Below are 20,443 nucleotides of genomic sequence, written 5' to 3'. Positions count from 1 at the left end.
GTTCAAATCAATTACATATCGGATTTGGGTCCTGAATTTCTTAGGCCAAATCGAGTCGGTTACAATTTGAAACGAATGACTTTTTTTCGAATCGGTCTGGTTTTGACACCTTTACTAAGAGTACTCGTAGTGTAAAATCTGGGAGCGATCAATACCTGTTATTGGTTTATCAGTACATACACCTCACATGATCATGTGACCAATGCACATGCACCGAAAAAATATTAAAATACCCACTTCAAAAAAGTGGTAATAGTAGTGGTACACAAAAATACACAAACTTCATTTAAGCTCACTTAAAAACCCTAGTAAACTATTTATACAATGTACACCCTTTTAAATTGCCGCCCCTAATTTCACGCCCAACCAATTTCCTATCTTTATTCTTTATTTTCGCCCAATCAGTTTACGACTTCCGCATTCCCACACATTTTCAAATCAAAAACCCTAATTAACACGCGATTAATTAGCGCGTGATTTACTACATCATCGTCATCTTATCAGCATTTAACACGCGTCTTTTTGTTTAATATATTTAAGTCGGTTAAAAGAGGATATTCTCGTAATTTAATTATGGGAATGAGGCTATTTTCGTCAGAAATGGATTTAATTTCGACCACTGTTTTTTCTCTATATAAACCCTGACAAAAGCCTCGCCTCGAAACCCTAATTTCTTATCTTCCCATTTCTTTATTTTCTCTCTCCTCTGCCGTTTAGGGTTTTTGATCAGCTTTCTCTTCTTTCAGGTTTGTCGATCTTTTCCTATTAGATTTATTGTTCAATTGTTGTGTTTTGATTATTAAATGTGTTGATTTTTAAATGTATTGTTTGAATTTTGTAGTTTTCGAGGTTTGATTGTGTAAGTGATGAATTATTGGTGCGATTGCTCTGTTTTTGGAACTTAGTTGATTTTGTTCAGGTGGATATGATCGATTGAAATTTTTTGAAGTATTTTTAAATCATTGTTTTATTTCTTCATTTTAGTTCTTTGATTGTGTTAATCCGGAGTTTTGATCGTTTGTAATGTTGATTTTATGCTGTATATGTGAGATTTGAGTTACAGCTTAGATCACTCTGTTTTTTGAAATTCTGAATGTTTGATTTTGTTACGAAAATGTTTAAACTCGTTTATTTTTAGGTCGATTTAAGTGCTCTGTTAGATTTAGTGGTTGATCATGCTAATAATGTTCAAATCACTTAATTAAGTGCTTGAATTTTAAATTATCAAATATTTTTTGAAGTTTGAATGCTAATTGATCATCGTCTACTTTAGATTTAGTAGTTTATTAGCTTGATTATGCTTAAATCTGTTGTTTGACTGCTTGAATTTCAAATTAATGACTATTTTCCAAACTTTGAAGGTTTAAGTGATCATTTTCTACTGTATGTACTTAAATAATTTCATAAATAATGATTTTTGTTAATATTATGATGTTTTTATTTTTGAAAACTTCAAATCCATGTTTTCTGCTTCAGATTTGTATGCTAATGTATAAATCGATGATATTCTTTCAAGTCTTATGCTATTGTTTGATATTTCAGTGTAAATGTATGGTGTTATTTTGGATTGATAGTGCTCATAAGTTATGTAATGTGATCCTTGTGAGCCAACTATCAATTCATGATGAAATAGTATTATGGTCAGGATAGCTCAGGTTGGTAGAGCAAAGGATCTGTTATCCTCTAGTCACCAGTTCGAATCTGGTTCCTGGCATGGGTTTTATTATAATATAAACAAACATTGAGTTATTATATGATTTTTTCTGACTGAATTTCATGTTAATTATATTGTTTTTATATTATGTTTGTTCTTTTGTCAATCATTTCCAGATAAGACCGACATTTGTTTTCAACCTATTTTGTTTTCGGTGTTCTAATTTTTCTTTGTTGCTGCTTTTACAGGCTAACAGTTTACCATGGGTAAGGAAAAGATTCATATCAGTTTGGTGGTCATTGGCCACGTCGACTCTGGAAAGTCGACCACAACTGGTCACTTGATCTACAAGCTTGGTGGTATTGACAAGCGTGTGATCGAGAGATTCGAGAAGGAAGCTGCTGAGATGAACAAGAGGTCCTTCAAGTACGCGTGGGTGCTTGACAAACTTAAGGCCGAGCGTGAGCGTGGTATTACCATTGATATTGCCTTGTGGAAGTTTGAGACCAACAAGTACTACTGTACTGTCATTGATGCTCCCGGACATCGTGACTTTATCAAGAACATGATTACTGGTACTTCCCAGGCTGACTGTGCTATCCTCATTATTGACTCCACCACTGGAGGTTTTGAGGCTGGTATCTCCAAGGATGGTCAGACCCGTGAGCACGCTCTCCTCGCTTTCACCCTTGGTGTCAAGCAGATGATTTGTGCTTGTAACAAGGTATAACTATAGTTTCATATGTTGCAGCAGATAAATCTTATAATTTTTAAGTTATTTGTGGCTTCGTTCATATTCTTATTCTGACAATGTTTACTCTTTGAAACAGATGGATGCTACCACCCCCAAGTACTCTAAGGCTAGGTACGATGAAATCGTCAAAGAAGTTGCCTCATACCTCAAGAAGGTTGGTTACAACCCAGACAAAATCCCCTTCGTTCCCATCTCTGGGTTTGAGGGTGACAACATGATTGAGAGGTCCACCAACCTTGACTGGTATAAGGGACCAACCCTTCTTGAGGCTCTTGACTTGATCAACGAGCCAAAGAGGCCCTCAGACAAGCCCCTCCGTCTTCCACTTCAGGATGTCTACAAGATTGGAGGTATTGGAACTGTGCCAGTCGGACGTGTTGAGACTGGTGTGTTGAAGCCCGGTATGGTTGTTACCTTCGGTCCCACTGGACTGACCACTGAAGTTAAGTCAGTTGAGATGCACCACGAGTCCCTTCCAGAGGCTCTTCCCGGTGACAACGTTGGGTTCAATGTTAAGAACGTTGCTGTCAAGGATCTCAAGCGTGGTTACGTTGCTTCTGACTCCAAGAACGACCCTGCTAAGGAAGCTGCTAACTTCACTGCTCAGGTCATCATCATGAACCACCCTGGACAGATTGGAAATGGTTACGCCCCAGTTCTTGACTGTCACACCTCCCACATTGCTGTCAAGTTTTCCGAGCTTGTTACCAAGATTGACAGGCGTTCTGGTAAGGAACTCGAGAAGGAGCCCAAGTTCTTGAAGAACGGAGATGCTGGTTTCGTGAAGATGATTCCCACCAAGCCCATGGTTGTGGAGACTTTCTCTGAGTACCCACCCCTCGGACGTTTTGCTGTCAGGGACATGAGGCAAACTGTTGCTGTCGGTGTCATCAAGAACGTCGAGAAGAAGGAACCAACCAGTGCCAAGGTTACCAAGGCTGCCCTGAAGAAGAAATGAACTGCTAGTGTGTCAATAAAAGCATATGATAAATGCTATCAGAAGTCGTTCTATAAAGACTTGGTTTCTATTAGTAGTGTCTTTATTTTATTGTTTGGTCATATTTTTGCGGGTTTTAAACTCGTGGCTTCAGCAACATCAAGTGCCTATTCTCAGAACTGGGTACTTGATCGCCGGTGGCGGGTTTATAATCTGCAGTCTTCTTTATTGTCTGCTGTTTGTTAAATTTGTGGTTGAATTTGCTGTTAGCTGAGACGGAAGTTTTGTTTTCCGGAGTTTATTGAGGTCAATATTATTATTATTATGCTTTTGCGTTTTAATGTGTTTGCTGGTTTGCTTCATTTTTGTGCTTCTTCTAAACGGCTGTTTTCACTTTCCAATTCCGTATGATTCTGTAAATTGGTACTCCGTATTTTCAAGTCTAAGATAAAATACTCACGAGTCATGAAACAACTTATCAGATAAAAGTACTAAATATTTGAATTAATTCTAGCTTGTTTATATAAGTGCTTACTATGATTTTTTTTTTTTATTTATTTTTTTCCTTTTTTTTTTATTTTTATTCTTGTGTCTTATTTATTTATTTATTTATTAATGTTTAACTGATTTTTATACGAAGCATGTTTTTTTTAATGTCTCGACTTTACTAAAGTGGTGATTAGGAAAGTTTGAAGTTATAAGAACAGCTCATGTATTTTTAAAAAATGAGGATGACGAGTAGGTTGAATTGTAGTTGAACGAACTCTTATGGATTTTTGACATTAAGGGCCTCAGCTCTTAATTTACGTCTAATGATATTGCTAATGATATAAAGCCAAATTTCATTCTTTTAAGCTCTTATTACAACGACAACAACAACAATAATAATAATCAATAAATAATAAATAATAATAATAATAATAATAATAATAATAATAATTGAAATAATAATACTAATAATAATAATCAATAAATAATAATAATAATCATCAATAAATAATAATAATAATAATAACAACAACAATAATAATAATAATAATAATAATCAATAAATAATAATAATAATAATAATAATAATAATAATAATAATCAATAATTAATTAATAAATTAATAATAATAATAATAATAATAATAATAATAATAATAATAATATTATTATTATTATTATTATTATTATTAATAATATGTACATTTGTATATACACATATGTATAGTAATAAATAATCAATAAATAATCAAAGATCACTAATCCGTAGTTAAAAATCACTAATTAATAGGTTCAGTTCAGTTCAGCTGAGTTCAGTCAATCGGAATAGGCCCTAAATATTACTTTGAGCTTTGTCGATGTCAAATAAAATAAAAAGTTGGTCAAATTACTAATTAAGGTATATTATTTTGTTTGATTAATGATTCCATTGATTGATGTGGAATAAGAAAGTGGGAAATAATAGTAATATACAAAGTGCTTTAGAATCTAAATTTTTTAATTTTTAGTTAAAAATTGTCTTTAAAAATTATCTAAAAGTTCCAAACATTAAAATTTCTTCCTTCCTTTTCTTCTTTCCAATTCACAATACCTCTTTTCCTCTGAGATCTTTGATATTCACAATTGAAGCTAACTTAGTTAACTGCTAAAAGCCACAACTAAAAAGCTAATTTATCTTTAAAATCCAGGTGAATTTCAGAGCTCATTGTGATTGGGTTTTAACCTGTTGACTCGAATGAACAATACAAGAGGGGGGGTGAATTGTATTGAGGAGGAACTGGGGTAATTTTTGCGGAATTCTAAAAGAAACTTAAACAAAAACTTTAAAGTGCAAGAGAGATTTTACGTGGAAAACTTCTTGGCCCTAATCAAGAAGAAAAACCACGACCACAAGGGATTTTAAACTCAATTCTTAATAATAATAGGGCAAACAACCTATTACAAATTAAGACTCTAAACTCAAGTTCCTCTACGAACTTAAGTTCCCCCTCAACTGATCCCTTAATCAGTTGAGCTCTCAAATCTCTCTCTTTCTCCTTGCTTCGCTCAAAGCAATCTACACACTCTAGAGTTTACCCAAACTCTTCCCCAATACAACTCGAATTAAAACTCTAAGATGCTAAGTACAAGGACACTCAAGGACTTAAGTGGATTTTTGACTCTTTTAGAAAAGCTAAGAATTGTAATGCTCAAGTGTGCTTTTTTAAAACAGAAAACTAATCCTATTTATACTAGAGGAGATCAGTTGAAAAACTCCCACGTCTGCCTTGACTCCCACTTCACCACAACTCCCATGAAACTAGGGAATTCAGTTCGTGGAGGCTTGGGCAACAAGCTGAAGTATACTCGAGGAAGTAGTTTACTGTTTCCTTAATTTTCTCAACCTCCTTGACCAAGTAAAAGATCCGTTTAAAAAGAGTTTTCAAAGGAGATATTACCGAGTCAGATTTTTCAAAATATTTGGATAGAATTTAAACAAGAAAATCTTTAAGAAAATAAAATAGTTTTTAAAAGATAATTTTCCGAAAATAAAATAGAATCTTTTTAAACAAGGAAAATAAAATCTTTATAAAGTGAAATTAAATCCACTTAAAATCCTATCAATAATCAAAGTACTTAACAAAAACACAAGAAGCCTAAAATAAGTAATAAAGATACAATAGACTTCTTGGAACTCAGTGAAGCTTCGACTCTGGAGCTTCAGTTCCTCACTCAAGGAACTTCAGTTCCTCACTCAAGGAACTAGGTTTCTGATTGTCTTCTATGCTCGTCCATAGCTCAATCTTAAGACTTGTTCCATGCTCCATTCTGACTCTAGAACTTCGTTGCTAATAGGAACCTGTCAAACACATCAAAGCTAATAGACAAAGGTTAAAGCCCTTATGGGTTTGCTTAGGTTCCTTGAGTCATCATCAAAACTTAAGATCAACAATATTCCCCCTTTTTGATGAATGACAAACCTAAGCAAACTCATGAATAAAATTGAAAGACAATCAGAATAAGCAAACTCATGAATAAAATTGAAAGACAATCAGAAAAAGAAAACACTACTTATAAAAAAATTTTAGATAAGGAACTGAATGAAAAGTATACCTTCTAGTTTTAGATAGATGGAGAGCTTGTCAACAATTGAGTTTGCCTTCTTTTCCCCCTTTTGGCGTTCATCAAAATTAATGCACACAAATATATATATCTAAACACAGCACCATGATAATGGTTTGTATCCAAAGCATAGAACAAAGCACATATAGGCAGAAATAGTATGCAAATAGTCAAAAAGCAAGCATGCAACATCCATATAAACAAACTGATGTTCCTCCAGAACATCGGAACAACAGAAAATACCCTGTTTGAAGTGTTTACAGACCAAAAGAAGCAAAAAGAAACAAAGTTTTCAATCCAGACCAAGTTCAAGAATCAAAAAGTTTGATAGCTAAAACATAAGAGAAACAGAATTAGGCTTCAGGGGCAGAGGATAGATGCTCTTCTCCTGCATCTTCTTCTGAAACTTCTTCAATGACCAGATCCTCCAGCTTCTTCAAAAGATCTGACTGCCCTTGAGATATAGTGGAGGTGCTCTGCTGTACTGCTGTTGTGAGCGCAGTAGAAACCTTTGCCAAGTCTGACACCATCTTTTCTAGAGCCTCAAGTCTCTGAACTAGAGCAGGTTGTGCATCCACCGGCTTTTGCACTGTATCCTTGAGATTCTTTAATTCCAAAGCAGCACTGACAGAGTTAAATCCTGTAAACCCTAGACCTTCTCCTGCTGGAACAGACTGACTTCCTCCAGTTTCTTGCACAAAGGTGCCCTGTTCCCCCTGAACCAAAGTTCTCCCTTCTCCCTTTTCATCACATAAATCTACCACAGCAGTAGATTCAGCCTTGTCTTTTCCTTTTGGCCTAAAAGCCAACCTTGTACTCTTCCTCTTTCCAGTACTAGGAGCACTCTTTGCAGGCATTATGAGCACTTCCTTAGTCTTCTTTTCTCCCTCACCCTCACTGTCCTCCTCCTCCAGCCATCTATCTAACTCCTCTTCCTCCAATTTCTTCACAGTTCCTTCATCCTGCTTGGTTTTTGGAAGAGATTTGGAGAGGAATTGGGTTACTCCATTTACAACAGTTAGGTTTCTGGCCTCAAGGGTTCTTGGTTGCACATAATGGTTTGTTTTTAGTTTGAGACGTTCATAATTTGTCATGGAGACACCACAGCTTTCTAGGAGAGTGATCAACAAGTTAGCATATCCAACCTTCAAATGGTTGGCGATGCAGTGAGAGAGGTGCTGGATCATTAGGGAAGGGAAGTTTATTTGTAGTTTGTTTTCAAGGCAGTACATGAGCACAGCATCAAGGTGATTTGCCTCGTTCCTGTGCTGAGTTCTTGGTATTATGGCCATATGGACAAAGATAAACAGCAATTTTTGGATAGGAGAGAATAGGTTATGGTTGGTTTTTACTTTGGAAGCTTTTCCCCCAATTGACTCAACAATCTTTTCAATAGAAACATCATCAACACTTAATTCAGTTTCTCCTTTAAAATACTCATCAAACCCCTCATTAGGAGTTCCAAACACAGCAGCCAAATCATCAGCATCAAAACTAATTTTCTTATTTTTAACTCGGCTAGTACACACACCATTCACATTCTTAAAATTTGCACAAAATTCTTTTAACGGAGCATGAGCAATCACATTGTCATAACATTCACTAAACAACTTAACCCAATTTTGAGCCTCAAGAATATCAAGAAGTTCAGTATACTTACTTATCTCACACCACTTGAGATTAATGCAAAGACCAGCGATGAATCGATCAGAGCTTGCTTCAAGCCTCTTGACAACAAGTGACTTTGATTTTTCCCCCTGAATCGGTTCACCAAGTTCCTCGTAGTCCAATTCCTCTTCTACCTCTATCTTCCTCTTCTTCGAATCACTGCGATCCATGGGTTTGTTTTGTGGGGTTTCAGTGATAGCTTGAGTTGAGGTTTCAGTCTCAACTTCCATGGGTGATGCTTTTTGAGGTGAATTTTGGATTTTTGGTGAGATTTCCATGGGAACTGGAGAAGAATCACTGAAGACAAGTGTGTATTTTACAGAGTAGGGTGGTGAGGAACAGTGGTTAGGGTTTGGTTTCATTTTATAGTGGGGTGAATTCTGAAAGGTGAATTAGGTCGGTGGAATAGTGTAGAAGGTGAATTTAATGGGGTATGTGTCGTTTGAAGAAGGATAAAGAAATTACTTTTCACTTGGTCAGATTAAACGGAAGATTCAATTAATGTGATTTGACATGAAGAGTCTTGATTAAATAGAGAAGTTTTTGATCAGAAACTTAACTAGAATTTGAAAAGACTAGGATATTTAATTGAAGATAGATTTGAATTTAAGAGGATAAACTTGAGAGATTAATTCAAAAAATAATAGGATAAGATTTTTTCAGAGTATAAAAATTAATTAACTGACTAGCTAATTAATTCAAGAAGTGATAGAACAAAATCTTATGAAAATATTAGGAGGAACTTGGAACAAATCAACATAGCTTGTTAGTAATATAGATAAGCAAGTGCAATTTGATTTCTTCACATACAGCCACAATCCCATATGTATTGCCATTCCTTCTAATGCTCAGGACTATGTTTTCACATATACACATTGTGTAAGATACATATAATGTATGCACAATTGACTTATACCTTGGGGAAACTTGAGGTCTTCTAACTCAATTGTATCATACCAAGTTCCATGCGCATCTTTTCAAATTTGTCCCTGCTCAAAGGCTTAGTAAGAATGTCAGCTATCTGATTTTCAGTTTCACAAAAATCTAACTTAATTAAGCCTTTTTCCACATTATCCTTAAGAAAGTGATGTCTTATGTGAATATGTTTCACACGAGAATGATGAACTGGATCTTTTGAAATGCATATGGCACTAGTATTGTCACAATAGATAGGAATGCAATTAAACTTCATACCATAGTCTCTTAGTTGTTGTTTTATCCATAGTACTTGAGAACAACAGGCAGCAGCTGCCACATATTCAGCTTCAGCAGTTGACAAGGCCACTGTATTCTGTTTCTTGGATCCCCAAGAAACTAGGCATGGTCCGAGAAACTGAACCATTCCTGAAGTACTCTTCCTATTCACCAGATCTCCTGCATAGTCAGCATCTGCAAAACCTTTTAAATCAAAAGTATCACTTCTAGGATAGAAGAGACAAAGATGGTCAGTTCCTTTGAGATATCGTAGGATCCTTTTTACTGCTGTAAGATGTGACTCCTTAGGATTAGATTGGAATCTTGCACATAAGCCAACACTAAATGCAATATCAGGTCTGCTAGCAGTTAAGTATAAAAGGGATCCAATCATACCTCTGTATTTGGTTTGATCTACACTAGTTCCTTGTAGATCTTCATCTAATCTTGTGCCTGTTCCCATTGGTGTATGGTTGGTCTTTGCTTGGTCAAGATTATATTTCTTCAGTAGTTCCTTGACATACTTTTGTTGGTGAATTGCAATACCTCTTTCTGTTTGTTTGATTTGTAATCCAAGAAAGAAGTTGAGTTCCCCCATCATGCTCATCTCAAATTCACCACTCATTAGCTCAGCAAAGTATTTGCACAAGTTTTCTTTAGTTGCTCCAAAAATAATATCATCAACATATATTTGAACAACTAGTAAATCAGTTCCTTCAGATTTTAAAAACAAAGTTTTATCTACTTTACCTCTTTTAAAATCATTTTGAAGAAGGAACTTAGAGAGCCTTTCATACCAAGCTCTAGGTGCTTGTTTCAGCCCATAAAGAGCTTTATCAAGCTTAAAGACATGATTAGGAAATTGGGGATTTTCAAAACCTGGAGGTTGTTCCACGAACACCTCCTCTTCAAGAAAACCATTTAGGAAAGCACATTTAACATCCATTTGATACAGTTTGAAACCCATGAAAGAAGCAAAAGCAATTAATATTCTAATAGCTTCTAATCTAGCAACCGGAGCAAAAGTTTCTTCAAAATCAATACCTTCTTGCTGATTGTAGCCCTTTACAACAAGTCTGGCTTTGTTTCTCACAATTGTTCCATATTCATCCAGCTTGTTCCTGAATACCCACTTGAGCCCTATAACCTTTTTGTGTTCTGGTTTCTCTTCAAGATGCCAGACCTTGTTCCTTTCAAACTCATTGAGTTCATCTTGCATGGCAATTATCCAGTCAGCATCCTTCAGAGCTTCATCATGATTTCTTGGCTCAATTATGGATAAGAAGGCTTGAAAGGCACAGAAGTTCCTCATCTGTGATCTGGTCTGAGTTCCTCTACCAATATCACCTATAATAAGATCTATTGGATGAGAGCCTTGATATTTGAATGGCTTTGGATGAAACTCTCTAGCAGGAACTCCAATTTGAGGCACTTCTTCTTCGATTTCTTCTGAATTTTCCTCGTTGCCTGATTCTCCCTGATCTTGTTCCTTCGGGATTTCTTGATCAGGAACTTCAGCATTTTCTTGACGTTCTTGCTCTGGTTCCTCACTTACATCCTTGGTTTGCTTGGAGGTTTCTTCATCTTCTTCCCTGTCTCTAATCATACCAATTTCATAATCAATATTGTCTTGTTCCTACACATTCATAAAAATATTAGATTCATCAAATATCACATGAATGCTTTCCTCTACACACAATGTATTTTTATTGTAAACTCTGTAGGCTTTGCTATTTGATGCATAGCCAAGGAACACAGCTTCATCACTTCTTTCATCAAATTTTCCTATGTTCCTTTTCCCATTATTATGGACAAAACACCTGCATCCAAAAGCTCGAAAGTGAGAAATATTGGGTTTTCTCCCCTTAAACAGTTCATAAGGAGTCTTATTGATGATTGGTCTTATCATAACTCTATTAATAATATAACAAGCAGTATTAATAGATTCAGCCCAGAAGTTCCTTGGAAGACCACTTGCTATGAGCATAGTTCTTGCCATGTCTTCTAGAGTCCTGTTCTTCCTTTCAACAACTCCGTTCTGTTGAGGAGTTCTCGGAGCTGAAAAGTTATGATCCATGCCATTTTCTTTGCAAAAGTCATCGAATCTTGAATTCTCAAACTCTGTTCCATGATCTGATCGAATGTGGATAATCTGATTTCCACTTGACTTTTGAACTCTTTTGGCAAAGGACACAAATTCATCAAAAGTTTCATCTTTGCTAGACAAAAAGATCACCCAAGTGAATCTAGAAAAATCATCAATGATAACTAAAACATATTTCTTTCCACTTCTACTTTGAACACGCATGGGGCCACACAAATCCATATGGATTAGCTCCAATGGCATTGTGGTGCTGACCATGTTTTTGCTTTTAAAAGAAGATCTGACTTGCTTGCCTCTCACACATGCATCACAGATATGTTGAATGAGGAACTTGACTGGGGGAAGCCCTGTAACCAAGTTCCTTGTTCTAAGTTTATCCATGAGTGAGAAGCTAGCATGTCCAAAGCGTTTATGCCATAATAAAGGATCATCATGAATGACACTCAAGCAGGTAAGGTTGTTCCTTGGAACAGAATTTAGATCCACAATGTATGTGTTCCCTTTTCTATTTCCTTCAAGGACAACCCTTCCTGTTTTATCATTTATGATGTTGCATGAATCAGAGGTAAAACATACAGAGTTTCCTTTATCACAAAATTGTGATATGCTCAGCAAATTGTGCATCAAACCCTCGACCAAAAGTACATTTTCTATTGAATGAGAACTGGACCTTCCTACTTTTCCTTTAGCAATTACTTCACCCTTTTTGTTGTCTCCAAAGGTCACAGTTCCTCCTGGATGGGCCTCTAGTGAGAGAAACTTTGATTTATCTCCTGTCATATGCTTTGAACAACCACTGTCGAGGTACCACGTGTTGTTCCCCTCACTAGGACCTGCAAAAGAACTTATTGGTTAGATTCAGGAACCCGGGTTTCCTTGGGTTCCTTGGACGTTGAAGCAATATCAGATTTCTTTACCCAAACTTGCCTAATATTCTTGCTAACAGACTGTTCCTTCTTGTTGCAAGTGGCAACAAGATGACCTGTCTTACCACAGAAGGTACATACTTTATAACTAGGCAGGTCTACGTATTTTTTCTTGCCCTTATGCTTAGACCGTATGAATCCTAGACCTTCAGTTCTTTTGGTTTGAGCATTCTCAATCCACTTAGGAATTCCAAACTGACTAATGTTTCTTTCTTTTCGAAGCTCAAGTTCCTTCTCCAGTTTTGCCTTTTCGATTCTTAACTTATCAAAATTATATTTTAATTTTTCAAAATCCTCATTAAATTTTGGCAAGGATTCAGAGGAGGAACTTGGAGACACTTCAGCATTAGTAAGTTTGTATTGAGTCAATTCTATATTAACCATGATATTTTCCAACTTGAGTTTCTCATTCATTTCTTTTAAGAGAAGATTCTTGTCAAAGAGTTCAAAAAATCTACTCTGAACATCAGTTCGTTGATTTTCAATCCACGTACTGTGTTCCTTGCAGACTTTGAGAGCTCTTTGACATTCACCTAGACGTATACTAGTGTGAGTCCAGTCGTCTTCTAATTCAAACACTAAATCAATTAGAGCATCTTTAGTATAAGTCTTAATTATATTAGGATCAAGGAATACCTCTTTAGCAAGCTCATCATTGTAAGCCTTGTCATCACGTTTGGCCATCAAACACAGATGAGTTGTTTCTTCTTCAGGTTGTTCCTCTTCATCCTCACTTTCAGAATCTCCCCATGCAGCTATCATAGCCTTTCTAATGTCTGTTTTGTTGAAAGGAGTTTTGTTGTAGTTGCTCTTAGCTTGTTCCTTTGCCTTCCCTTTACCTTTCTCTGTTTCCCAAAGTGGACACTCTCGAATGAAGTGTTCCAGTGATCCACATTTGTGACAACCAGAGTCAGCCTTTGAAGTGGAGGGTTTCTTGGTGAAGTTCCTTGACCTGTTGTTTCTGTTGAACATTCTTTTGAACCTTCTCACTAGCATAGCAGCCTCTTCCTCATCTACTTCAGATTCTTCTTGATCTCCAGCTTTGAGAGCCAAGCCTTTTCCTCGGTTTCCTTCACTGTTGCTTGTTCCCAGGTGCAACTCATGAGTCATGAGGGAACCAGCAAGTTGCTCAATGTTGAACTTTGTGAAGTCCTTTGTTTCTTGTAAGGCTGTTACCTTGGCTCTCCATCTCTCATCTTGAGGGAGGCTTCTTAGAACTTTTCTGACCTGCTCATCAATAGGGATTTGCTTTCCAAGAGAAACAAGCTCATTTATAATGTTAGTAAATCTAGTTAACATTTCCTGAATTGATTCTTTTGGTTGCATTTCAAACCGTTCATATTTTGACATAAGCAGATCAATTTTAGAGCGTTTCACTTCGTTAGTTCCTTCATGAGTTACTTGAAGTAAATCCCAAATTTCTTTAGCATTTTTACAACCCATAACACGATTGTGTTCATGGGGTCCAAGACCACAATGAAGTAATTTAACAGCAAGTGCATTAATTTCCATTTTTTCAAAATCTTCCTTATCAAACTCAGACATAGGTTTAGGTACTACCTCATTTTCACTGTTGGTTTTGGTAATTTCAAAATCACCAACTTCGATAACTCTCCAAACTTGGTAGTTGTCAGCTTTGATAAAGATTTCCATCCTGTTCTTCCAATAGGTGTAGAATTTCCCATTGAACATAGGAGGACGCTGCGTAGAGTAGCCTTCTTCCAGTTTCTCGTGATTGTTCATCTTGATTCCAGGAACTTAACTCGTCAGGGTTTCCTGATTTCTTCGAGGAACCAGCTCTGATACCAATTGTTGACTCGAATGAACAATACAAGAGGGGGGGTGAATTGTATTGAGGAGGAACTGGGGTAATTTTTGCGGAATTCTAAAAGAAACTTAAACAAAAACTTTAAAGTGCAAGAGAGATTTTACGTGGAAAACTTCTTGGCCCTAATCAAGAAGAAAAACCACGACCACAAGGGATTTTAAACTCAATTCTTAATAATAATAGGGCAAACAACCTATTACAAATTAAGACTCTAAACTCAAGTTCCTCTACGAACTTAAGTTCCCCCTCAACTGATCTCTTAATCAGTTGAGCTCTCAAATCTCTCTCTTTCTCCTTGCTTCGCTCAAAGCAATCTACACACTCTAGAGTTTACCCAAACTCTTCCCCAATACAACTCGAATTAAAACTCTAAGATGCTAAGTACAAGGACACTCAAGGACTTAAGTGGATTTTTGACTCTTTTAGAAAAGCTAAGAATTGTAATGCTCAAGTGTGCTTTTTTAAAACAGAAAACTAATCCTATTTATACTAGAGGAGATCAGTTGAAAAACTCCCACGTCTGCCTTGACTCCCACTTCACCACAACTCCCATGAAACTAGGGAATTCAGTTCGTGGAGGCTTGGGCAACAAGCTGAAGTATACTCGAGGAAGTAGTTTACTGTTTCCTTAATTTTCTCAACCTCCTTGACCAAGTAAAAGATCCGTTTAAAAAGAGTTTTCAAAGGAGATATTACCGAGTCAGATTTTTCAAAATATTTGGATAGAATTTAAACAAGAAAATCTTTAAGAAAATAAAATAGTTTTTAAAAGATAATTTTCCGAAAATAAAATAGAATCTTTTTAAACAAGGAAAATAAAATCTTTATAAAGTGAAATTAAATCCACTTAAAATCCTATCAATAATCAAAGTACTTAACAAAAACACAAGAAGCCTAAAATAAGTAATAAAGATACAATAGACTTCTTGGAACTCAGTGAAGCTTCGACTCTGGAGCTTCAGTTCCTCACTCAAGGAACTAGGTTTCTGATTGTCTTCTATGCTCGTCCATAGCTCAATCTTAAGACTTGTTCCATGCTCCATTCTGACTCTAGAACTTCGTTGCCAATAGGAACCTGTCAAACACATCAAAGCTAATAGACAAAGGTTAAAACCCTTATGGGTTTGCTTAGGTTCCTTGAGTCATCATCAAAACTTAAGATCAACATAACCGTTTAAGTTTTGAGTCGGTTAAACTCAATGAATATCGTCTTGGCAATCAAACAAAATCATATTCTAGCAAGGACTTAGAGCTTCAACAATTGATACTACATCCGGTTCTTATTACTCGCACTAAAGGAATATTTTATCTCTCACAAATAATACCCCTTTGTTGCGAGTAATAAGAACCGGAGGTAGTATATTCTTTGCTTTTTTTGGTTTCTACGGAGGGATGGGGAGGAATTCAGAACGACAAAAATAGATTAGAGGGTCTTGTAATGATCTCACTTCAGCAAAATTTTCCTATTGCAATGCACTTCCAACATCATAAACAAGCGCATTATTTCACTTATAATAGACAAAAACCTCAGGACATTGTGTTTTCATCTGTCAGGCAATTCAATGTTTGACTCACTTAAAAAAAGTCACTGTAGACTAAGAAGTGTTCAAAGAAACCAACTTAAGGAGATAGTATACTACAGAATCTCCGTTGGGCAATTGTTCAATCACAAGTTCTTGAAGGCAGAGTCATGAGTAGATTTCTGCGGAGTCAATTTGGCAAGCAAAGCTTTGTTTGGGCAGTGGTCTGCATCCACGAAATAGAAGGTTTCGTTAGCTTTGAACGTCACGAATGGCCTGTTGGTCTCTGCGACCCTTATATCAGAAAATTTTATGGTCTTGGTTATTGGGGTAGCCAACCACGACATCATTTCTGCCTCAAAGGTATCAGAACCAGGTTGCCACCTGATCTTATGAATGTAAGGGCTCACAAACCAGTGAAGGACAGCAGTGGTAGTAGCACTGAAGAACATGACAGAAGCTGCAACACCACCTTTCAAGATCACATTCATTTCCGGGGATGTCATAAAGGTTATCACAGGCCCCAAAGATACAGATAGGCAGCAGGTGGAAAGGGAGAGAAGCTTCACTTTCCTGATAGTGGATGAAATTGGACCATAATAGGCCACCCCAGCATCCTTGCCATCTTCACCAGCTTCTAGCCCTTTACGTGGTCCAATGCTGATCTTGTTGTCGTCTTGTGTTTTAGGGCTGTGAGATGCCCACCTCTTCTGGAAAGTAGTTAGAATAGAAGAGCTAGAATATAATTCTGCATTTGGGTATAGTCTTGGTGCTTCTGACCTAATGCTGTTATAACCTGAAACTGGATTAACAAACAATTATGAAACACCAAAAAGACCTTAGGACTTTCCAAAGAGCATATAATATGATGGTGAAAAATTGTCACAGGAAATATGTCACGTATATGATGTGCACCTTATCCAGGAAATTCTCATAATTGCGAGCTAATCAGCAACCAAGTATGGGTTCATACAAGAGTATAGTGTGTCATTACATCACTCAACTTTAGAGCAGCTGTATCCTATTTTGTCTCATTGTGATCAACAAGCTCCAATGTCATTACAAGAAAAATAGAAACAGCCAATATCATTGCACACATTGCCAGAACAGGGCTAAATTCTTGTAATAATATACTTTAGTTTTAAATGGGGAGCTGGTTGGGATAAAGAGTCCCAGGTTTCATTTGTATCAAGGATCACTCTTATCTCTTCTGTCTCTTAACCCCTAGTTGATGTATAGCAACCAACCAAAAATAGGTTTAGGCAAGCATAACCTTACAGCAGCTAAACTAGTTTTGTGGAGGTAAGCAAGGCTTGATCATCTATGATCATGTCAGTGATGTCGTAAGTTCATAACAATGAGTGAGATAAGCAGAGGCAGGGGATTAATATTTGACTTTAGAGTAAATGCGGTGATACTCATACTCTTCATTTTATCACAAGTATTTATGTAGGATTCTAAAACACTTGGACATGAGTTTAGCTTTTCATTTTTTGGACCAAATATATAGAGAAATATATTCATGTCTATACTTAGACAATGGACGCATACCTGTGTTTGACTAAAGAAAAAACCATTCGTGAACAAGTTTTCAGGATCTCCCTTCAGCCCTATTATAAACAACCTTCTTGCTTTTTACTTTTTAGGTTATCCAAATAGAATGTTCACACTTACATTTGAAGTTAACTTTTCATTTTTATCACTCCATCACTCACAGCATTTTCTCTCTATCATCATGTCAGTCTGGTTCATATTCAACCACAACCCTTAATTAATGTGCCGAACACAAGCGTGGAAACTTTCTTGGAACTTAAAAGGGGACTGAGTAAAAATTATGATGGTGCCTTTTAGGAGCAGTTGAAGCTAGTATCACCGAAAACATAATCTATCCATAACCAATCTAAAAAGAAGAAAGCAGGAAGAGAAGAACAAAAGAAGAGATTTCTTGGCCAATGTGGAGGTAGCACTGCATGCAATTCCATTTCTATTCACCTACAATTTGCTATGCAACAAGGTTATTGTCTTCCTTGCATATCCTCCACTCCTTAGCAACCTAAAATTCCAACAAAAACAAGTCTTCTAGAAGCACAGGTAAGCAGGTTGCAGGTAGCTATTCAACTCCCATATTCAGGATTTCAGCACATCATCCCTCAAACATACACTAGACTAGATTTGAAACGGAAAGGAAGACAATATAGAATTATTTTAACGCAACTCAGTAGAAACAGCCTAAATTCACTAATGATGTGAGAGAGAGTATGAAGCCTCAACATTTCTTTCCACAAAAATTTAGACCTGAGAATCCATCAATCTAGAAAAGACTCCTGCATATGAAACTAGTCACTAGTTCACCAGATCACCACCATTACAAAAGATCCCAGACAAAGTGCAAGAAGCCAAGAACCAACAAAGGACAGCTAAAGTGCATAAAGAAGGCCATCTTTGATGCGTACAACTCTTTCTCGCTTACAAAAATAATTTAACATTATATTACTTCAGAAAAATTCTCTAACTCAACCTTACTAACATTCCTCCAACAATAGAAGAGCAAATGGTCAGCCAGCAGGGCTAATCAACATTTTAAACCCTTGAACATTGGAACAAATCTAACAAGTGCTCACATTAAAACGTAAAAGTATGGAAGATTTGCCACATTAATCTAAAACAATCAAATCAACAACTACACATTACAGGAACAAACATGTTCAACTCATCACTCATATAAGATCCTAGCCATTGAATTCTCACTTACTAGAGTCATCAGATATTATCATTCAAAGAAGAGAGTTCAGAGATTGCAAGCTACACATAATCAACTAATTCAATTCCTACTAGAAGCTGGCTTATTGTGGCCAACGGAAATATTTTGTCGACTTTGCAACCACCATGTTCAATGGTTAATGAGATATATCTAGATAAAGAAATCATGCTATACAGAGTTCAGCAAAGCACATCAAGGGTAGTCATAATCACCCTTAAATTATAATTGCAATTAGGACGGACCTACACTAAAATGGGAGATAAGATTCATAGAACTAACACCCAAACTGGAGAGTGGAGACACAAAAAATGCAGTAGCAACATGAGAGAGAATTTTAACTCAATGTTGAGCACAAAACCGAACTTTGAACTCCAACAGCTTTTGATTTCAGACTACAGTAACCCAAATCCAATGATTACCATCACATAATATAGCTACTCCGGTAACTTCTAAACCTTTGGACATGGTATGATTTGAAATATGCTTGATACACTTTCTGGTCGTCCCTCCAGCAGCATACTTAAAGTGTCCACTGTTTACATATTTCACTAAACTAGTCAGAATCGAAAACTTGTTCTACTGTGCTCCTTTCTCCTTCCCTCCTCTGTTAGATATTCATATTCCACCCAACTATCTCAAACCTAAAATGAGTCGAGCTTTAGAATAATCGTCCCATATCAAATTCAGCTTGCTCATATCTACACTACTGTATTTCATCTCCCAACTATCTCAAACCTAAAATGAGTCAAACTTTTAGTAAACTTCCCTCTCCTTCAAATCCAATCTCAACAAATGAAAACTCTAAAAGACTTCATTAATCTCCAGTAACTCTATAAATCCAATACAAAAGCTTCTTCAAGTAGTCGAGAGCTCGAGGCACTCGTTCACCGGAGAACCGGACTATACTAACATTGATGAAGACACCTCACATATGCAATCAAAAATATTTACCATTTCCAATATCACAATCAACTGCATAACTACATCTATATTGCACATCAACAATTTAAACAGGAGTCACCATTCACTCTTTATCACCCATCATTCTTCAAGAATTAAATCAAACAAACTCCAACTACCTTCGATTTCTTAGCACCCTCAATCTAAGCTAATTCATACTCACATAAAAATACAATACACCCAACACCCAGTACTTAAAATCAAACTGGGTACTCAAATTAAATGATAATTTCCATAAAAATGAATAAATTTATAGAATTTAAACCAAATTTGCAATAAAAATGAAATATTTCTGAGATTTGTAGCAAATAGTACAAGCAAATAGGGTAAAAGATGTGCGTACCTGAAGAAAGATTTCTGGAAATGAGTTGAGTCGCTTGAGAACGGATCAAGTAGGTTAATCCAATTCTCGCCATTTTTGAGCAACTTTAATTTAATTTTCTCTTTCCTCTGTAAATCGGAGAAATGGAGACAACTCTTTCGAAGGTCTTAGGGAGGGTTTTAGCCTATAAACAGTGGTTCGTTAATAATTTATTTATATATAAGATCGATAAATTTAAACAAGAAAGGGCATTTGGTCTAGTGGTATGATTCTCGCTTAGGGTGCGAGAGGTCCCGAGTTCAATTCTCGGAATGCCCCTTTTTTAATTTTTACTTTATTGTTCATGATTCATTAAAAGAAATGATACTTTGAAATACTCCGTCCGTTCTTTTTTGTTCTACTTGCATTTTGTTAGAGTTTCAAACATACTCCGTACATGTTTTGACCACTTAAATCATTCACTATGTTCTACAAAGTAGTGTAAATTATGAAATTTTGATAACCGAATACTTAGAAAATACTTCATCCGTTTTTTGTTCTACTTGCATTTTGTGAAAGTTTTCAACATACATGTTTTGACCACTTGTATTGTCAAATCATTCACTACATACTAGTGTATATTATAAAATTTTGATATTTAGATACTACACTACATGAAACAATTGTAACCAAATTCAATGTGATGAATCTTGATTTCTAATAAAAATAGCAACTACTCATGGTTTT

At 36.1% G+C, this 20,443-nt stretch overlaps 2 protein-coding genes, 1 non-coding gene and 1 pseudogene across 5 annotated transcripts; 3 read left to right on the top strand and 1 right to left on the bottom strand.

Moving 5' to 3' along the window:
- Positions 1 to 20,443, top strand: part of LOC145643130 (uncharacterized) — a 313,811-nt pseudogene that overhangs the window by 119,531 nt on the left and 173,837 nt on the right.
- Positions 590 to 3,686, top strand: LOC145641938 (elongation factor 1-alpha-like). Of its 2 annotated transcripts, XM_081692969.1 has the most exons (4): positions 706 to 746; positions 842 to 919; positions 1,903 to 2,378; positions 2,485 to 3,686. In XM_081692969.1, exons 3-4 carry the CDS (start codon positions 1,917 to 1,919, stop codon positions 3,364 to 3,366), a joined length of 1,344 nt encoding a protein of 447 aa, XP_081549095.1. In that variant the 5' UTR covers positions 706 to 746; positions 842 to 919; positions 1,903 to 1,916; the 3' UTR covers positions 3,367 to 3,686. The 2 variants fall into 2 exon arrangements, with proteins under 2 accessions (XP_081549094.1, XP_081549095.1); XM_081692968.1 differs by lacking the exon at positions 842 to 919 and having other exon boundaries at positions 590 to 746.
- On the bottom strand, positions 15,640 to 19,930 carry LOC145556213 (uncharacterized). Of its 2 annotated transcripts, none has more exons than XM_081617863.1 (2): positions 19,739 to 19,930; positions 15,640 to 16,470 (listed from the first exon to the last, which is right to left on the bottom strand). In XM_081617863.1, the coding sequence occupies exons 1-2, from the start codon at positions 19,809 to 19,811 to the stop codon at positions 15,821 to 15,823; spliced, it is 723 nt and encodes a 240-aa protein (XP_081473989.1). In that variant the 5' UTR covers positions 19,812 to 19,930; the 3' UTR covers positions 15,640 to 15,820. The 2 variants fall into 2 exon arrangements, with proteins under 2 accessions (XP_081473989.1, XP_081473988.1); XM_081617862.1 differs by having other exon boundaries at positions 15,640 to 16,476; positions 19,739 to 19,927.
- TRNAP-AGG (transfer RNA proline (anticodon AGG)) lies at positions 19,964 to 20,035 on the top strand. Its single transcript has one exon. It is a non-coding gene; the product is annotated as a tRNA-Pro (tRNA).

This window comes from Chenopodium album, chromosome 8 (genome assembly GCF_948465745.1).
Source record: "Chenopodium album chromosome 8, dcCheAlbu1.1, whole genome shotgun sequence".
Lineage (NCBI taxonomy): Eukaryota > Viridiplantae > Streptophyta > Magnoliopsida > Caryophyllales > Amaranthaceae > Chenopodium > Chenopodium album.
This window is presented reverse-complemented; position numbering and strand designations above follow the sequence as displayed.